The sequence below is a fragment of the Salvelinus alpinus genome, chromosome 11 (assembly GCF_045679555.1).
Source record: "Salvelinus alpinus chromosome 11, SLU_Salpinus.1, whole genome shotgun sequence".
In the NCBI taxonomy this organism is placed as follows: domain Eukaryota; kingdom Metazoa; phylum Chordata; class Actinopteri; order Salmoniformes; family Salmonidae; genus Salvelinus; species Salvelinus alpinus.
Window position 1 is genome coordinate 27681513 of NC_092096.1, and position 20178 is coordinate 27701690.

At 44.2% G+C, this 20178-nt stretch overlaps 2 protein-coding genes across 7 annotated transcripts in view; one reads left to right on the top strand and one right to left on the bottom strand.

The window, feature by feature from the left end:
• LOC139533842 (apoptotic protease-activating factor 1-like) overlaps positions 1–20178 on the top strand; it is a 69721-nt gene continuing 49543 nt past the window's right edge. The window contains exons 1-16 of one of the 5 annotated variants that reach the window (XM_071332287.1): positions 9–509; positions 1889–2114; positions 2483–2672; positions 4604–4801; positions 5335–5536; positions 5754–5866; positions 6032–6163; positions 14518–14756; positions 15155–15322; positions 17303–17434; positions 17939–18052; positions 18609–18793; positions 19156–19282; positions 19390–19515; positions 19705–19845; positions 20024–20149. In XM_071332287.1, the coding sequence (XP_071188388.1) occupies positions 1968–2114; positions 2483–2672; positions 4604–4801; positions 5335–5536; positions 5754–5866; positions 6032–6163; positions 14518–14756; positions 15155–15322; positions 17303–17434; positions 17939–18052; positions 18609–18793; positions 19156–19282; positions 19390–19515; positions 19705–19845; positions 20024–20149 (2340 nt within the window). In that variant the 5' untranslated portion in view covers positions 9–509; positions 1889–1967. Of the gene's footprint in view, positions 510–1888; positions 2115–2482; positions 2673–4603; positions 4802–5334; positions 5537–5753; positions 5867–6031; positions 6164–14517; positions 14757–15154; positions 15323–17302; positions 17435–17747; positions 17903–17938; positions 18053–18608; positions 18824–19155; positions 19283–19389; positions 19516–19704; positions 19846–20023; positions 20150–20178 lie in introns of those variants that run through there. The other 4 variants (XM_071332282.1, XM_071332284.1, XM_071332285.1 and 1 more) reach the window with 4 other exon arrangements.
• On the bottom strand, positions 6171–14068 carry LOC139533844 (putative C-type lectin domain family 20 member A). 2 transcript variants are annotated; one of them, XM_071332290.1, is made up of 5 exons: positions 13950–14068; positions 11534–11914; positions 10955–11284; positions 9204–9313; positions 6171–7688 (listed from the first exon to the last, which is right to left on the bottom strand). In XM_071332290.1, exons 1-5 carry the CDS (start codon positions 14032–14034, stop codon positions 7536–7538), a joined length of 1059 nt encoding a protein of 352 aa, XP_071188391.1. In that variant the 5' UTR covers positions 14035–14068; the 3' UTR covers positions 6171–7535. The 2 variants fall into 2 exon arrangements, with proteins under 2 accessions (XP_071188391.1, XP_071188392.1); XM_071332291.1 differs by lacking the exon at positions 13950–14068 and having other exon boundaries at positions 11534–11961.

Consider the following 20178-nt stretch of genomic DNA (forward strand, 5'->3'; position numbering starts at 1 on the left):
TGCACTACTAGTAGGTTCATATGACATTGTCAACATTTGATATGGTGAATATTTTGTCATTAATCATTTACATTATTTTGTTCTGAGTTTGGCAGAAACATGCAACTCTAAGTGCCATGACAAAAGGAACGCTGTTTGCACTATGAGTCTATTTAGGGCCACTGTTTAGTGTCTTATCAGTATTGCCAAGTGCAATACCAAAGATACTGAGCTAGCACTGCAGGCCTACAAGTTTACAATGAACAACAAGCTGTCACGTATCACCAGGCAGCATACTCCCATCTGCCTAGTTACAGTCAAGTATGCTTTATCTCACCCTCTCACGTGTGCGCGAAACGCCACCGCATTGGTCATTTCAGACCGAGGGAAGTTGTTTTTGTTATAATTCAGGAAGAACCCTACTCATTTCAAAAATAGGTGGGGATTTTTGTCAGAATTACATTATTTTGAAAGGAAATGATTATAATCCTGAGCACTATCGAGTGTGGATAGCGAGCAAATAGATACATGTGAGTATTTGTTTCATTTCCTTACAACTTGGGCAAGTCTTATTACGAGTGAAGTATGTGCCACCTTCAGTTAAAAAGTGTTGTTCCTATCTGTTTTTATAAACATAAAACATACAATGTTTGTCTGCCTGTGGAAATAATAAACGTATAAATAGCGTTTGTTATGCATACTACATAGCCTACTACAGACAGCTGCTCTGTAGTTTTGGGAATGTCGGCTAGCTACACTGTGCTGTGTCCCACAGCTGTCAAATTAACCTTAGACCGTAACGTTGTAGTTAACTACCAAGTGCACAGTTAGCTACTTTATATATATATAAAACTTGTAACGTGACTGAATGACAAAAGCCTACAATCAATGTTCACTCTAAAGAGGAAATTTGCTAACTTCCTGACGTTGAATCATCGCAATATCTGGGCAAGTCAGTGCACGCAGACTGAATGGAGGAGATGGATAACAAAAGTAGTCTCAATTGTTGTTTTTCTGTTACAAATTAACGTTAGATGGTCAAGTCAGTCAGACTTTTTTCCATTCTCAACCACATTCATGGAGAAAAAAGTCACCTGTCCTTACGAAATATATTGCAGTCAGAGTGCTGCAAATACTGCCTCCAAAATACCACAGTCGACTGCAACTACTGCACTTTTTTTTCTTCTACCCAATTTCGTGGCATCCAATTGTTAGTAGTTACAACTCCCGAACGGCCTCGGGAGAGACGAAGGTCGATAGCCATGCGTCATCCGAAACACAACCCAGCCAAGCTGCACTGCTTTTTAACACAGCGCGCATCCAACCCGGAAGCCAGCCGCACCAACGTGTAGGAGGAAACACCGTGCACCCAGCCCGGTCCGCCACAGGAGTCGCTAGTGCGCGACGAGACAAGGATATCCCTACCGGCCAATCCCTCCCTAACCCGGACGACGCTAGGCCAATTGTGCGTCGCCCCATGGACCTCCCGGTCGCGGCCGGCTGTGACAGAGCCTGGGCTCGAACCCAGAGTCTCTGGTGGCACAGCTAGCACTGCGATTGCTACTGCACTTTTACTGCAATTTCAAAACTGCAATCTTTTTTTGTAAGGGCAGCATTTTCAAATATTTTATGGCACTGTAGTATTACAAGGATCCTCATCATACTGTATATCTACCTATCAGAGCTCTTATCAGTTTCCAGTCTTATTTTAGGTGGGGCACAGGAGTCACACTAAGAGGCAGCAGTGCTAGTAGTAGTACTGTCCTAGCTCTGGTCTAGGGTGTTACGTGCAGCTTGAGCCTCCTTCAACGTATTATTGTTCAAGAAGGCTCAAGCCACACATAGCACCCTGGACCAGAGCTAGTACTGCCCATACTACATCCATCCATGCAACTTCCTTTCCCCGCAGTTCCCATCACCTGCAAATCAATCACCATTCCAGCCCAGCCACCCCACCTGTGTGGTCGGACCAGGTCTGGCCCGTTGGCATGGCGATGATGGAGGAAGGGGCGCGGAGCTGCCTGCTTCAGTCACGCTCCAGCCTGGAGCAGGACATCAGGGCTTCCTACCTGATGGATCACATGATCAGTGACGGCGTGCTGACGGGGGACGAGGAGGACAGGATCAGGAGCAAGGTGGGGTGAGGAGGTTGGGGGAGTACAGTAGCACCCTTTTCATACACTTTCCTATGTCCATAGTGGTAAGTGTGTAGTGATGATTAAGTGTATAAAAGTGTTTGTTTTGAATTTGGCCCACAACCAACTTTCACAACCGAGTGCACTGTGCTGGGAAAACGATTGGGTTCCTGATTCCAAACGAACACCCTCATAAGAGGAAGGGGGAGAGGGAGGAAGAAGGAGAGGGAGGGGGAGAGAGAGAGGTAAGTCAGAGAGATTGCAGGGCTTTTTAAACACTTAACACTATGGACATCTGAAAGAACTGCATCGGTGTAAGAAAAGCAATAAAGTGGTTTCAAAATTCACATTGTCTCTCCATTGATTAGCCCACCAGGAGAGCGCAGGCGGCGGCCCTGCTGGAGCTGCTCCTGAGGAAGGATAACCAGGCCTACATCTCCTTCTACAACGCCCTGGTCCGTGAGAGCTACGGAGACCTGGCCAGCCTGCTCCACAACAGCCTGCCCCTGGTCTCCCCTGAGGCTGAGAAGAGCTTCTCAGACGGGGGCACCCGCTATGGTGAGCTGCCCCCCAGGGTGGAGGATGGAGAATACCAGGAGACTAGGGCAGTCTGAGATGTGCCCTCCTTTTCTGATACAGGGAAATAATATGCAGGGGAGCTCTATGTACAGTTGAAGTCGGAAGTTTACATACACCTTAGCCAAATACATTTAAACTCAGTTTTTCACAATTCCTGACATTTAATCCTAGTAAAAATTCCCTGTTTTAGGTCAGTTAGGATCACCACTATATTTTAAGAATGTGAAATGTCAATAATAGTAGAGAGAATGATTTATTTCAGCTTTTATTTCTTTCATCACATTCCTAGTTGGGTCAGAAGTTTACATACACTCAATTAGCATTTGGTAGCATTGCCTTTAAATTGTGTAACTTTGGTCAAACATTTCGGGTAGCCTTCCACAAGCTTCCCACAATAATTTGGGTGAATTTTGGCCCATTCCTCCTGACAGAGCTGGTGTAACTGAGTCAGGTTTGTAGGCCTCCTTGCTCGCACACGCTTTTTCAGTTCTGCCCACAAATTTTCAATGGGATTGAGGTCAGGGCTTTGCGATGACCACTCCAATACCTTGACTTTGTTGTCCTTAAGCCATTTTGACACAACTTTGGAAGTATGCTTGGGCTCATTGTCCATTTGGAAGACCCATTTGCGACCAAGCTTCAACTTCCTGACTGATGTCTTGAGATGTTGCTTCAATATATCCACATCATTTTCCTTTATGATGCCATCTATTTTGTGAAGTGCACCAGTCCCTCCTGCAGCAAAGTACTCCCACAACATGATGCTGCCACCCGCGTGCTTCACGGTTGGGATGGTGTTCTTCGGCTTGCAAGCATCCCCCTTTTTCCTCCAAACATAAAGATGGTCATTATGGCCAAACAGTTCTATTTTTGTTTCATCAGATCAGAGGACATTTCTCCAAAAAGTACAATCTTTGTCCCCGTGTGCAGTTGCAAACTGTAGTCTGGCTTTTTTATGGCGTTTTTGGAGCAGTGGCTTCTTCCTTGCTGAGTGGCCTTTCAGGTTATGTCGATATAGGACTCATTTTACTGTGGATGTAGACACTTTTGTACCTGTTTCCTCCAGCATCTTCACAAGGTCCTTTGCTGTTGTTCTGGGATTGATTTGCACTTTTCGCACCAAAGTACATTCATCTCTAGGAGACAGAATGCGTCTCCTTCCTGAGCGGTATGACGGCTGCGTTGTCCCATGGTGTTTATACTTGCGTACTATTGTTTGTACAGATGAACGTGGTACCTTCAGGCATTTGGAAATTGCTCCCAAGGATGAACCAGACTTGTGGAGGTCTAACCAGACTTGTGGAGGTCTTGGCTGATTTATTTTGCTTTTCCCATGATGTCAAGCAAAGAGCCACAAAGTTTGAAGGTAGGCCTTGAAATATATCCACAGGTACACCTCAAAATTGACTCAAATGATGTCAATTAGCCTATCAGAAGCTTCTAAAGCCATGACATCATTTTCTGGAATTTTCCAAGCTGTTTAAAGGGACAGTCAACTTAGTGTATGTAAACTTTTGACCCACTGGAATTGTGATACAGTGATTTATAAGTGAAATAATCTGTCTGTAAACACTTGTTGGAAATATGACTTGTTTCATGCACAAAGTAGATGTCCTAACCAACTTTCCAAAACAATAGTTTAACAAGAAATTTGTGGAGTGGTTGAAAAATGAGTTTTAATGACTCCAACCTAAGTGTTTGTGAACTTCCGACTTCAAGTGTGTGTGTGTGTGTGTGTGTGTGTGTGTGTGTGTGTGTGTGTGTGTGTGTGTGTGTGTGTGTGTGTGTGTGTGTGTGTGTGTGTGTGTGTGTTAGCGCACCTCTCTGTCTCTCTGCCATGTTTGACCCATCTGTTTATTCCATTGGCAACATACTGCATTTATATATAATGCTGTATTACCCTGTTCCAGTCCAGGCGGTGCTGAGTGAGGGCGGCGTGCCTCAGAGACCTGTGGTGTTTGTGAGCCGGCCAGCCCTGGTGAACCGGGTCAGGGAGAAGCTCTACCACTTGCAGAAGGAGCCCGGCTGGGTCACTGTGTTCGGCATGGCCGGCTCCGGCAAGTCTGTCTTGGCTGCGGAGGCAGTCCGAGACCACGCACTCATCACAGGTAGGTGGCTCCGTGGTGAAGTTTTCCCTAGGTACAGATCTAGGATCAGCTTCCTCCCCCAATCCTAACCAAACCCAATAATGGGTCAAATGTCAAACTGACCCAAGATGCATTTCAGGAGGGGGGTTAATACATGTAGAGGATGCTATTTTTCTCTCTCTCTGCATTCACTTTCTCTCTGTTTTCTCTTTGTCTGCATTCACTTTCTGTTGCCTCTGTTCTTTATCGCATTGGTCTCTTGACTGTTGTCTGTGTCTGTCATTCTCTCTCTCTCTCTCTCTCTCTCTGTCTCTGTCTCTGTCTCTGTCTCTGTCTCTTCATCTTTCTCTCTCTCTCTCTCTCTCTGTCTCTTCATCTTTCTCTCTCTGTCTCTTCATCTTTCTCTCTGTTTTCTCTTTTCATTATCACATTGGTCTCTTGACTGGCTCTTTCTCTCTCTCTCTCTCTCCATCTGTCTCTCTCTCATCTGTCTTTCTCTCTCTCTGACACACACGCACACTCACACTGGTCCTTCTGACCCCCCCCCCCCCCAGAGTGTTTTCCAGGAGGAGTCCACTGGCTGTCCATAGGCCAGCTGGACCGGGCTGACCTACTGGTTAGGATCCAGTCACTGTGTTTCCGCCTGGAGCAGCAGAGCCAGGAGAAAGACCCCTCGTCCTCCGTCCACCGGCCTCCTGGCTCTCTGGAGGAGGCCAAGGAGCGACTACGCTTCCTCATGCTCCGTCGTTACCCCAGGTCAGTCCCCCAGGGTTGAAGTGTATTGATGCGGACTGGTAGCCAACTTTTCAAGTTGGTCCATTCCTTCTAAATGGTGGCTGTTAATGATGAGTAGAACGTTCAGTTGGACCTCAGAAGTTTCAGCTCTGGAGTGATTTATTGTATGCTATTAATTCCATTACAATTCCTGTCAATTGAATTAGATGTGTGTGTGTGTGTGTGTGTGTGTGTGTAGGTCTTTGCTGATACTGGATGACATCTGGGACAGCTCGGTGCTCAAGGCCTTTGACATCCAGTGTCGAGTACTGCTCACCACCCGAGACAGAAGCCTAGCCGACTGTGTCAGCGGTGTGTATGAGTAATAGCACTGATATTAATACTAACATTACTACAGTACTACTGATAATGATGACTTAATTTATAGAACACTTCTCAAACATTACACTCAATGCACCTGCTTAAACTGTGCATATGTGTGTGTGTGTGTGTGCACTCATGCGTGTGTGTGTCCAGGTTCTAAGTCTGAGGTGGCAGTGGAGAGTGGTCTGGAGGAGGGTCAGGCCTTGGAGATCCTCGCCCTGTATGTCAACGGGAAACCCCAGAGACTCCCAGAACAGGCCCGCAGCATTGTCCGAGAGTGCAAAGGTACATGCACACACGCAGACGGAGCTATAGTGTCAAAAGAAATTGTATTGAATGAAATGAAAATTCCATTCAGGTTTACAATAAAATGTCCATTTATTTCACATATTCAAGAGAAATAAAGTATTACATTTTCTTATGAATGATTTGGTAGGCATTATGTAGTGTGACCAAAAACATTGATAGAAATAATGAACAGATCATGAATAGATAACAAGCAAATTAAACATAAAATAAAACAGCAACGTGGTATACTGTAATAGTATGGATAGAATATAGTACATTATACAGAGGGTGGGTCTAATCCTGAATGCTGATTGGTTAAAACAGCTGGTGTCTATTCCACAAGTTACCACCGGCTAAATCTATGACGTTAAAATGCCTATTTACTCTGTTGCATCTGACTGCGCATTCCACTGTGTCATCAGCCCAGCCAGGCAATTTATAAACTTGTTCTCCACTATAAAAAAGCATCTAGACATTCTCACATTTCTTTTAGACTAACATTTAGTTTTCAACAGCAGATATTTGTATAAACCTTCCCGTCTGTCTCCAACATTTGCAACATTGTTTCAATATTCAAATTCAATCTCCAGCTGTCCCATACATACAAATCATGAATCAGCTGGCATCATTTTTATGGATATATACACAGAAATGTACATTGAAAAAAGGTCAAACAAAACGAAGTGCAGCTAGTTTGCAGTCTTTCCAGCGTCAGTTTGAAGTGATTGTGTTAGCTGTGTTGTTGTCTCCTCTGAACGACAATGTCCTGACAAGAGAGCGCATTTTCTATGCCAGGAGAAATCGTGCATCATTAGCTCATTGTTATAGATGTATCCAAGTAAATGTCACTAGAAAACAGCTTAAACAAATGCAGCTACTGTTGTTGTTCATGCTGCACTGTTTGACGTGACTGTAAGTTTACCGTAGTTGGCTAGCTAACAAGCAAAGGATAAGAACGTTGCCAGCCAGTATGGCTATGGAACATTTAGAAGGAACGACTGGTTGCGTCCATAGATGCATAACAAAAAGACTGAACGACTGGGTCGCGTCTCTGGCAACCAAACCGATTGGATGAACAAATTCATCAATAAATTCAAAACTTTTTTAATGAAAATATGTCAATCATTATTTGAATATGTTGGTAACCCGTTGTATAAAAGTGATAATGCCCGAGAAGCAGGTGTTTGGAGGATATATTGGTTTGCTGCCTGAGACGATGCAAATATATCCTCCAAACACCTGCTTCTCGGGAATTATCATAGTTAATAATGGTTCATGATAAATTAATACAATGTGAGATGAGAAGGGAATCATTAATTATAGGTGGCACATGGCAACCGATCCACACACTAACTCCATGTGCTTCTATTCAAAGCTCTTCCTTATTTTTCAGCTCCCTTTTTTCTCTCTTTCCGTCGTTCTCTTTCTTCTCTTCCTTGTGGAAGACTTTTCCATCTGGCTGCTCTTTCCATCTCAGTTCGAAGTTCCCAGTCATCCCATTGGCCTTCATTTTCTCCTTTATCTGAGGAACAGAACCAGGCTTTATGCCCTGAACACCTAAATTTACTGAATATTTATTTATTAATACATTGTAGGATTAAAAATTTGCATTACAAATGTAATGATGGCAGCTATATGCTTTCATATGTAGGTACCTGCACTCTTACGGTTTGAAAGGTTTATCATTACTTGGAGAACTCTCTTAACGTAAGGAGCAGTGGACTTTACTTGTTCACAGCGAGTTGGTCATTGTGAATAAGAATTCATTCTTAACCCTTTACGCTTTATCTTGGCCAGGTCGCAGTTGTAAATGAGAACTTGTTCTCAACTGGCCTACCTGGTTAAATAAAGGTGAAATAAATAAAAATAAAAACTTGTTTTTTTTATCCTTTATGGATAAGGCATAATTGAAATGTTTCTAATACCATGGTAGAAATTGAAAGGGAACAATTAGGAGATTATGGGAAAATGATTTGACCTAAGTTGAGGGACACAACAGTTCACCTGATACAAGACTGAATCCAAACATTGCACTGTTGATTTTATGTGCATTTTACATTTACTGAACTTTTTATTTTTTTTAAATTTTACCCCCCTTTTTCTCCCCAATTTCGTGGTATCCAATTGTTATTAATTACTATCTTGTCTCATCGCTACAACTTCCGTACGGGCTCGGGAGAGACGAAGGTCGAAAGCCATGCGTCCTCCGAAACACAACCCAACCAAGCCGCACTGCTTCTTAACACAGCGCGCATCCAACCCGTAAGCCAGCCGCACCAATGTGTCGGAGGAAACACCGTGCACCTGGCGACCTTGGTTAGCGTGCACTGCGCCCGGCCCGCCACAGGAGTCGCTGGTGCGCGATGGGACAAGGATATCCCTACCGGCCAAACCCTCCCTAACCCGGACGACGCTAGGCCAATTGTGCGTCGCCCCACGGACCTCCCGGTCGCGGCCGGCTGCGACAGAGCCTGGGCGCGAACCCAGAATCTCTGGTGGCACAGCTAGCGCTGCGATGCAGTGCCCTAGACCACTGCGCCACCCTGGAGGCCCTTACTGAACTTTTCACCGCATTTGTTATTAGTGAAGTCTGAAAATACTCTGGTTCCATCCAGTAGCATGATAAGAATATTCCTGGAAAATGTGGGATAGGTGCAACATAAGACAAACAATTACAAGGGTTTGAGTGAGAGAACTAAATGGTGTCTCCAAGTGACCACACTCCTTTCCATGTACTTTATGACTCAAAGAAGAGTGTTCAATTATAAAGTGTTTTTTTAGCTCTCCTAGCAGTGCTGTTGAGGAACTAGAGCAAGCACACTTGTTGTTTTGTTTGGAACACAACCCTGCATCCCACCATCACACAATTACTGTTGTTTACGCAATCCAAAAACGGCCCATTATAAATCGCAATCTGGGTCAGGTGGGCATAAAATCTGCCACTTTGAACCCGTAAACGGGTATGAGTGTAAAGAGTTAACTGACATACATGGTTAAATGAAGGTAAAAGTCTAGAAATTAAGAGGGTGAGACTCACCTGCTGTAAAATGGCCTCCCTCTCCTTAGCATTATTCAGGTCCAAGTTTGGGTCTGGGGTCATCCTCACTCTCACTACCTGTATCTTCTTGACTGTTGGGGGTCTTGCGTCTAACACATACAGTTGAAGTCGGAAGTTTACATACAACTTAGCCAAATACATTTAAACTCTGTTTTTCACAATTCCTGACATTTAATCCTAGTAAAATTCCCTGTCTTAGGTCAGTTAGGATCACCACTTTATTTTAAGAATGTGAAATGTCAGAATAATAGTTGAGAGTGATTTATTTCAGCTTTTTTCTTTCATCACATTCCCAGTGGGTCAGAAGTTTACATACACTCAATTAGTATTTGGTAGCATTGCCTTTAAATTGTTTAACTTGGGTCAAACGTTTCGGGTAGCCTTCCACAACCTTCCCACAATAAGTTGGGTGAATTTTGGCCCATTCCTCCTGACAGAGCTGGTGTAACTGAGTCAGGTTTGTAGGCCTCCTTGCTCGCACACGCTTTTTCAGTTCTGCCCACAAATTTTCTATGGGATTGAGGTCAGGGCTTTGTGATGGCCACTCCAATACCTTGACTTTGTTGTCCTTAAGCCATTTTGCCACAACTTTGGAAGTATGCTTGGGTTATTGTCCATTTGGAAGACCCATTTGTGGCCAAGCTTTAACTTCCTGACTGATGTCTTGAGATGTTGCTTCAATATATCCACATAATTTTCCTTCTCATGATGCCATCTATTTTGTGAAGTGCACCAGTCTCCCCTGCAGCAAAGCACCCCCACAACATGATGCTGCCACTCGCGTGCTTCACGGTTGGGATGGTGTTCTTCGGCTTGCAAGCATCCCCCTTTTTCCTCTAAACATAACGATGGTCATTATGGCTATTTTTGTTTCATCAGACCAGAGGACATTTCTCCAAAAAGTATGATCTTTGTCCCCATGTGCAGTTGCAAACCGTAGTCTGGCTTTATGGCGGTTTTGGAGCAGTGGCTTCTTCCTTGCCGAGTGGCCTTTCAGGTTATGTCGATATAGGACTCGTTTTATTGTGGATATAGATACTTTTGTACCTGTTTCCTCCAGCATCTTCACAGGGTCCTTTGCTGTTGTTCTGGGATTGATTTCCACGTTTCGCACCAAAGTACGTTCATCTCTAGGAGACAGAACTTGTCTCTTTCCTGAGCGGTATGAAGGCTGCGTGGTCCCATGGTGTTTATACTTGCGTACTATTGTTTGTAAAGATGAACGTGGTACCTTCAGGCGATTGGAAATTGCTCCCAAGGATGAACCAGACTTGTGGAGGTCTTGGCTGATTTTTTTAGATTTTCCCATGATGTCAAGCAAAGAGGCACAGAGTTTGAAGGTAGGCCTTGAAATACATCCACAGGTACACCTCCAATTGAGTCAAATGATGTCAATTAGCCTATCAGAATCTTCTAAAGCCTTGACATGATTTGCTGGAATTTTCCAAGCTTTTTAAAGGCACAGTCAACTTAAACTTCTGACCCACTGGAATTGTGATGCTGTGAAATAATCTGTCTGAAAACAATTGTTGGAAAATTACTTGTCATGCACCAAACTATAGTTTGTGAACAAAAAATTTGGTTGAAGAACGAATTTTAATGACTCCAACCTAAGTGTATGTAAACTTCCGACTTCAACTATATACACACATACAGTTAAGATGAACATTCACCATTGCATACATTTTAAGGAGATGAGTTCGGTGGCACAATAAGGGATCTTAACTTACTACCGTAGCAAACAAAGGGACATTCCATAAGACATTCTATGTCTATCCATTGGCCTGAGGTACTGCGATTCCAAGCAGCGCAGGACTCGTTCAGTTCTCTGTCGACCCAGTATCTGAATGAGGAGTTACTCTGGTCCGACCATTCCCAGGTGTCTTTGAACAGGCCGATCCAAACGTTGCTCCTCCCGGCCACGTTACAAATCTCTTTGTTCTCAGTCTGGTTCCTCACGCTAGCCAGGTCTGTGTGGTTCTTTCTGCAGTAGAGCTGAGCCTCCCTCCAGGTCATTAGCTGTTGAACCATTAGGAAACGACCAGCTGGAGACTTAGTCCCTATGGGGACAAATGCAACCAGCAGAGTTTGGATCAGAGTTTGGATCAGTGCCATTTGAACTGTTGTCAATTCATAAACCTTTGGAAATCATAAGCTTGGAATTGACAAGAAATTTGAAAGACAAACGTTGCGACCTTGATAACCCCACAGTAATCTGTTACTTGGTGAAATTGTATGTGCTGCTGGTGTCCTCTGGTGTAACTAGGTTAGTGTGTTTTTATCTAGATTACATGTAGTATGTCACTCACCGTCGTAGCACACTGGAAAGTGTTGAGCAGTGCAAAAATAGTCGTGCCATTTTCCAGAATTCTCCATGACACCACAATCTTCATTCAAATTTCCTGGCTGGTTTTGGTCCCAAAATTCACTAAACTGAGTCTGTCCCTTACTATAGTAGTCTATGTCTGCCAGAGACCACTGCCACCTGGAATTCTGTCCCTTCTTCAGTCCTATCCACACTGCACAATCATAATCGCTGTCTATAGTCAAGTGGTTCAGTCTGTTCATATCCTCCATGTTGCTTACGGTGGCCAGGTCCGTGTACTTCTCTCTGCAGTACCTCTGTGCTTCAGTCCAGTTTTTAGGGTCCGTTACATAGTGATACTGACAGGAGGATAGTGTGAAGAGCCCTGTGAAGAGGTGCATTGTCATCTCAAGTAACTGCCTCAAGGGCTGCAACATCAATAATATCTACCCTTCTACCCAGAGGCTGCAACATCAATAATATCTACCCTTCTACCCAGAAGCTGCAACATCAATAATATCTACCCTTCTACCCAGAGGCTGCAACATCAATAATATCTACCCTTCTACCCAGAAGCTGCAACATCAATAATATCTACCCTTCTACCCAGAAGCTGCAACATCAATAATATCTACCCTTCTACCCAGAAGCTGCAACATCAATAATATCTACCCTTCTACCCAGAAGCTGCAACATCAATAATATCTAGCCTTTTACCCAGAAGCTGCAACATCAATAATATCTACCCTTCTACCCAGAGGCTGCAACATCAATAATATCTACCCTTCTACCCAGAGGCTGCAACATCAATAATATCTACCCTTCTACCCAGAAGCTGCAACATCAATAATATCTACCCTTCTACCCAGAGGCTGCAACATCAATAATATCTACCCTTCTACCCAGAAGCTGCAACATCAATAATATCTACCCTTCTACCCAGAGGCTGCAACATGAATAATATCTACCCTTCTACCCAGAAGCTGCAACATCAATAATATCTACCCTTCTACCCAGAGGCTGCAACATCAATAATATCTACCCTTCTACCCAGAGGCTGCAACATCAATAATATCTACCCTTCTACCCAGAGGCTGCAACATCAATAATATCTACCCTTCTACCCAGAAGCTGCAACATCGATAATATCTACCCTTCTACCCAGAGGCTGCAACATCAATAATATCCACCCTTCTACCCAGAGGCTGCAACATCAATAATATCTAGCCTTTTACCCAGAGGCTGCAACATCAATAATATCTACCCTTCTACCCAGAGGCTGCAACATCAATAATATCTACCCTTCTACCCAGAGGCTGCAACATCAATAATATCTACCCTTCTACCCAGAAGCTGCAACATCAATAATATCTACCCTTCTACCCAGAGGCTGCACCATCAATAATATCTACCCTTCTACCCAGAAGCTGCAACATCAATAATATCTACCCTTCTACCCAGAAGCTGCAACATCAATAATATCTACCCTTCTACCCAGAGGCTGCAACATCAATAATATCTACCCTTCTACCCAGAAGCTGCAACATCAATAATATCTAGCCTTTTACCCAGAAGCTGCAACATCAATAATATCTACCCTTCTACCCAGAGGCTGCAACATCAATAATATCTACCCTTCTACCCAGAGGCTGCAACATCAATAATATCTACCCTTCTACCCAGAAGCTGCAACATCAATAATATCTACCCTTCTACCCAGAGGCTGCAACATCAATAATATCTACCCTTCTACCCAGAAGCTGCAACATCAATAATATCTACCCTTCTACCCAGAGGCTGCAACATCAATAATATCTACCCTTCTACCCAGAAGCTGCAACATCAATAATATCTACCCTTCTACCCAGAGGCTGCAACATCAATAATATCTACCCTTCTACCCAGAGGCTGCAACATCAATAATATCTACCCTTCTACCCAGAGGCTGCAACATCAATAATATCTACCCTTCTACCCAGAAGCTGCAACATCGATAATATCTACCCTTCTACCCAGAGGCTGCAACATCAATAATATCCACCCTTCTACCCAGAGGCTGCAACATCAATAATATCTAGCCTTTTACCCAGAGGCTGCAACATCAATAATATCTACCCTTCTACCCAGAGGCTGCAACATCAATAATATCTACCCTTCTACCCAGAGGCTGCAATATCAATAGTCAAGTTCAGTTCTAAAAGTTCAGAGCAGAAAAAATCATAGTATTACTATTTCTTAAACTACTAATGTTCACATTTTAACTCGATATGCAGATTCTTCTTCTCAAGAGCTTGATGGTTCATTGATTCTTTGTGATAGTGTTGGGTTGGAACACAAATGTGCTGGCTGCAGATATGCAATCGTAAATACATTGTAATAAAATATATATATATTAAAAATATCATAATAAAACCACTGACCTAAGAAAAACACAATCAGCACTTTCTTCACCATGACAAAAGATTCATAAAAAATAAAGAAATATTTTGAGCGCGCTGTCTTCATCAGGTCTTGACCTGGTGTACTGTGGATCCTCTGTGTTCAGCTGCACCTTTCTCTGTAGGGCAGGCGCTATTTCAGAACAATGCGTTTCACAATACACAGTACACCTATTCATGTCTTTTTATAGCTTGCTTTGTATAGTGGTTATGTTCAGTTATCTCTTACCCGCAGGACATCAGTAAAATGAGTATGAGGCTGTGAGCCTGTTTTTGTTTGAGTCAAAAAACTGATAGTCAAATTAGTCTGAGCACAGACTTCAGAGAAAAGGAGCCCTTAATGCCTGCTGAAAGTTCTGTTAACCTTCAACGACTTGTAGAATTCCATTCTAAATCATGAAATTCAATTTCAATTAGTGAAATTTTAAATTCAATACATTAAATAATTAAATGTATCAAAACGAATAAATTCAATTTCTGTTACATCTCAACTCTTGGCACAATCAACCAGCCTACCTAAACCCCTCCTCTACCCTCCTCTCTTCCCCAGGCTCCCCCTTGGTGGTGTCCCTAATCGGGGCCCTGCTGCGGGAGTTCCCGGACCGCTGGGCCTACTACCTGCACACGCTCCAGCAGAAGAAGTTCAAGCGTATCCGTAAGTCGTCTTCGTATGACTACGATGCCCTTGACCAGGCCATGGCTGCCAGCATCCAGGTCCTGTCTGAGGAACACAGGGAGCTGTACATTGACCTCACCGTGCTGGAGAAGGACGTCAAAGTACCTGCCAAGGTCAGACTGGCCGGGGGGGATTATGGTTAGGCTTGGGTAGGTAAGGTTAGATTTGGCTAGGCTTGGTTAGGTCAGGTTAGGCTAAACTAAGCTAGGCTACAGTAGGTTAGGGTAAGGCTATCCCGCACCTTCAGCCAAAAAGTATTCACAACCCATGGAGACATTGTGAGCTGTCCTTGTGGAAAGAAGGAGGGAATAAGATAATAAGAGCTAAGAAAAGACAAGGAAACAGGCCATTGTCTCTAAATCGAAGCCTGTTCTTCCATCAAAGGAGGCTGCTGAGGGGAGGACGGCTCATAATAATGTCTGGAATAGCGTTCCAGCCATTACTATGAGCCAGTCCTCCCCAATTAAGGTGCCACCACCAACCTGTGTCCTCCATGTTCCTCTGCCTGCAGGTTCTGTCGGTTCTGTGGGATCTAGAACCGGAGGAGGTGGAGGACGTTCTCCAGGACTTTGTGAACAAGTCCCTACTGTTCCGTGACTGTCACCACCGGCCCTACCTCTACTACCTCCATGACCTCCAGCTGGACTTCCTGGCTGAGATGAACCGCTCTGGTCTAGAGGTGGGTCTCAAACACTCCAACCAGTGGAGGCTGCTGAGAGGAGGACGACTCATAATAATGTCCAGAACGGAGTGAATGGAATGGTATTAAACACTCCATTCCAGCCATTATTATGAGCCGTCCTCCCCTCAGCAGCCTCCACTGACTCCAACATACACACCTCTATCTTCATTTACATAGGGTTGTTATGTATGCTGGTGGCCATTTTGAAATGTATCTAAAGTTTGTTTGTTAACTTTTGTCAAATGTGTTGGAATTATATTCATATTTTCATATATTCATATTTTCTGAAATCCAGTACAGTGGGGCAAAAAGGTATTTAGTCAGCCACCAATTGTGTAAGTTCTCCCACTTAAAAAGATGAGAGAGGCCTGTAATTTTCATCATAGGTACACTTCAACTATGACAGACAAAATGAGAAAAAAAAATCCAGAAAATCACATTGTAGAATTTTTTATGAATTTATTTGCAAATTATGGTGGAAAATAAGTATTTGGTCAATAACAAAAGTTTATCTCAATACTTTGTTATATACCCTTTGTTGGCAATGACAGAGGTCAAATGTTTTCTGTCTTCACAATGTTTTCACACACTGTTGCTGGTATTTTGGCCCATTCCTCCATGCAGATCTCCTCTAGAGCAGTGATGTTTTGGGGCTGTTGCTGGGCAACATGGACTTTCAACTCCCTCCAAAGATTTTCTATGGGGTTGAGATCTGGAGACTGGCTAGGCCACTCCAGGACCTTGAAATGCTTCTTACGAAGCCCCTCCTTCATTGCCCGGGTGGTGTGTTTGGGATCATTGTCATGCTGAAAGACCCAGCCACGTTTCATCTTCAATGCCCTTGCTGATGGTAGGCTTTGTTACTTTGGTCCCAGCTCTCTGCAGGTCATTCACTAGGTCCCCCCGTGTGGTTCTGGGAATTTTGCTCACCATTCTTGTGATCATTTTGACCCCACGGGGTGAGATCTTGCGTGGAGCCCCAGATCGAGGGAGATTATCAGTGGTCTTGTATGTCTTCCATTTCCTAATAATTGCTCCCACAGTTGATTTCTTCAAACCAAGCTGCTTACCTATTGCAGATCCAGTCTTCCCAGCCTGGTGCAGGTCTACAATTTTGTTTCTGGTGTCCTTTGACAGCTCTTTGGTCTTGGCCATAGTGGAGTTTGGAGTGTGACTGTTTGAGGTTGTGGACAGGTGTCTTTTATACTGATAACAAGTTCAAACAGGTGCCATTAATACAGGTAACGAGTGGAGGACAGAGGAGCCTCTTAAAGAAGAAGTTACAGGTCTGTGAGAGCCAGAAATCTTGCTTGTTTGTAGGTGAGCAAATACTTATTTTCCACCGTAATTTGCAAATAAATTCATTAAAAATCCTACAATGTGATTTTCTGGATTTTTTTTCTCTCATTTTGTCTGTCATAGTTGAACTGTACCTATGATGAAAATTACAGGCCTCTCATCTTTTTAAGTGGGAGAACTTACACAATTGGTGGCTGACTAAATACTTTTTTGCCCCACTGTATAAGGAAAACACTGTCTTCTGGAGAATCAATGTACATAGAACTTGGAAAACTAGACAGTCGCTAATAGAATGAATCAGTTAGACTCATGTCTTCTATGCCCTGCATTATTGGGACATCAATCTACTATAATTAAGCAATAAGGTCCGAGGGGTTTGTGGTGTATGGCCAATATACCACGGCTGAGGGCTGTGTCCAGGCACTCCGTGTTGCGTCGTGCTTAAAGAACAGCGCTTCGCCGTGGTATATTGGCCATATACCACAAACCCCCGAGGAGCCTTATTGCTATTATAAACTGGTTACCAATGTAATTAAAGCAGTTAAAATAAATGTTTTGTCATGTCTGTGCTATATGGTCTGTTATACCACGGCTGTCAGCCAATCAGCATTCAGGGCTAAAACCACCCAGTTTATAATATGGTATGTTTTTGAACAAGTGTGTGTGTGTGTGTTCCAGAGCCTCCACACCAAGGTGGTGCGTCAGTACCAGCAGCGCTACAGCCAGGGTCCCCCCACCTCAGGAGATGAAGAGTGCCTCTACTGGTTCAGATTCCTCACCTACCACATGGCCAAGGCCAACCTCACACAGGTAGGCACGCGCGCACACACAAACACACACATCTAAATCAAATCAACATTTTTGGGTCGCGTACACAGTTTAGCAGATGTTATAGCGGGTGCAGGGAAATGCTTGTGTTACTAGCTCCTAACAGGTACACAAATAATCAAAAACTAAATCCAATTAACAACCCAAATAACACTTTCAGAGCTTGTGTTTGAGCTTGTGTGAGTTTGAGCTTGTGTGTGAGAGAGCTGGTGTGTGTGACTTTGAGCTGGTGTGTGTGTTTTGTGTGAGCTGGTGTGTGTTTTGTGAGCGAGTCTCTCTTTGCGTCTTGCTACAGGAGATGGTGTGATGGCTGTTCAACAGTCTGATGGAGATAAAAGCACCACTCCGTATGATGGAGGCCTTCGCCAGACAAGCACAAGTCGCTAATGTCTCTTTCTCTCTCCCTGTATATATCTCTCTCTCTCTTTCTGTTACCCTTACACCCCTCCCTTCCTTCTCTCCTCTCCTCCCCCTCTCTCCCTTTAGGAGTTGTACTCTCTGATGTTCTCTCTGGACTGGGTCAGAACTAAAGCTCAGATTATGGGACCGGCTCATCTCATCAATGACTATGTGGAGTACGGCGCCGTACTGGACAAAGAGGTCAGGATTTGATCAACACCAAGTTCACTGAGGAACTTAGTGTACCATGTTTTATCCTCATTTGATATGGTTTTCAGATCAGGCGGTTGGTATCAATTCCTCGTAAATCAATGGTGGCCTAGCGGTTAAGAGCATTGGGCCAGTAACCAAAACGTCGCTGGTTTGAATTCCTGGGCCGACTAGGTGAAAAATGTGTCCTTGAGCAAGGCACTTAACCCTAATTGCTCCTGTAAGTCTCTCTGGATAAGAGCGTCTGCTAAATGACTACAATGTAGAAATGTCAATCCAAGAAACAGTTACTCATTTCATGCCTGTGAGTACAATTGTTGTGTTCCAATCTCTCCTTTCTCCCGCAGTGTGTACTTGTTCAATTCCCCTCATGGTTTTGAAAGGAAATGACTGTTGTATATAAACTCCCCCTAGCCTATGCCTACTCCAATCCAATGCTTTTATATTTGTGTAGTGAATAAATGCACACTTCAAGAAGCTGGACATATTATTGGGACGCACCCCGTTTGTCACATCCTCGCTGAGTCTCTCTTTATGGTCCCCCCAGAACAGCGAGGTGCGGGGCCACTTCCAGGAGTTCCTGTCTCTGAACGGCCACCAGTTGGAGCAGCGTCCGTTCCCTGACGTAGTGCAGCTGGCCCTGTCACAGCCAGACTCCTCTGAGGTGTACCGCCAGGCCCTGCTGCAGGCGCAGGAGAGGGCCACCACAGGGGGACTCTACCTTGACTGGGTGTCAGTAGTAGGCCCATACACACTGCTCATGTGCTTATAAGCGTACTCACTACTTAATCTGTGTACAGTATTGACCCCTACCTCTTACTCCCTAGCCCTTATGCATTCCATTCCCCTGTCAACCATACCCTAACCATAGAGTTGGTTTTGTGTCACAATTACCACAAAGCCTGTTTTAGCGTAGTGTCAGTGGCACTGCCCATGTTAAAACAGAAAACATTGTAAATGCAAAAGACATGCCCTCTATCCAACTCTATGACCCTCACTCTAAGTTTTAGTCTCATTCCCTGATGTTCAACTTCCTCTAACATCCCCTCATGCTCACGTTCTCTTAAGTCATTTATGGTTGTGGTTTGTTCCAGGAACAAAAGTAGTCTGAAGAGCCTGTCTCGTCTGGTGGTCCAGCCCCACCAGGGATCCATCTACTCTGCCTGCTTCTCCCACGACGGCACCAATATCGCCTCCTGTGGCTCCAGCAAGACACTGCGAGTAAGACACACATTTTTTTTAAATAAATCTTCACCCACTATCTCCCACACATCCCTGTTTGTGTGAGTGGGTGTCCTCTATAAACTCTGCCCTGTGTGCATCTCCAGGTGTTTAAGAGCACCTCTGGGGAGAAGCTGCTGGAGATCCAGGCCCACGACGATGAGGTGCTCTGCTGCGCCTTCTCCCCGGATGACCGTCTCCTAGCAACCTGCTCAAGTGATAGGAAGGTCAAGGTATGGTGTGGAACCCTCCCCTCTGCCATTCAAACTTTGGACAGACTTAAGACAGACTTGCCTGACAACCCGACTTTGACAGACGGAAGTCGTTTGTCTGTCTCTAATCTGTGTTGTGTAAAAGGTTTGGAAAGCAAATAAAAGAGAGTTGTATATCTGTGTAACTACAGTATCTGTGTTGTGTGCCAGGTTTGGAACGTGGAGCGTGGGACTCTGATGAGGGTGTTTGAGGACGAACACGAGGAGCAGGTCAACCATTGTCAGTTCACCAACACAAGCTTACGCCTCCTACTGGCCACCTGCTCCAACGACAAGTTCATGAACACCAAGGTGTGTCTGTGGTGTAGTGTGTGTGTGTGTTTGCGTGTTTCTGTTGTGTGTGTGTGATATTAAAACCATAAAGTAGGCCACATTTTTTGCACTCTGGCTATAAGAGGTGTATGTATGTGTAAATATATATATATATGTGTGTATGTATATATATATCTATCCCACCCTCTCTCTCTAGCTGTGGAACATCAATAAACCCTCCTCCCAGAACACCATGTTTGGTCATTTGGAGCCTGTCAATCACTGCTGTTTCTCCCCTGATGACGCCTACCTCTCCACCTCTTCCAACGACGGAACCCTGAAGGTGGGCGGAGCATAGTCACCACCTATGGC

What these genes read in the sequence shown, in the direction of transcription:
- LOC139533844 (XM_071332290.1), bottom strand. Translation starts at nt 14,034, where the DNA reads ATGAAGACAGCGCGCTCAAAATATTTCTTTATTTTTTATGAATCTTTT. An exon ending in CTTTCCAGTGTGCTACGACG is followed by an intron (nt 11,285 to 11,533) that starts GTGAGTGACATA and finishes TTGTCCCCATAG; the next exon opens with GGACTAAGTCTCCAGCTGGT. An exon ending in GGGAGGCCATTTTACAGCAG is followed by an intron (nt 7,689 to 9,203) that starts GTGAGTCTCACC and finishes TCTGTTCCTCAG; the next exon opens with ATAAAGGAGAAAATGAAGGC.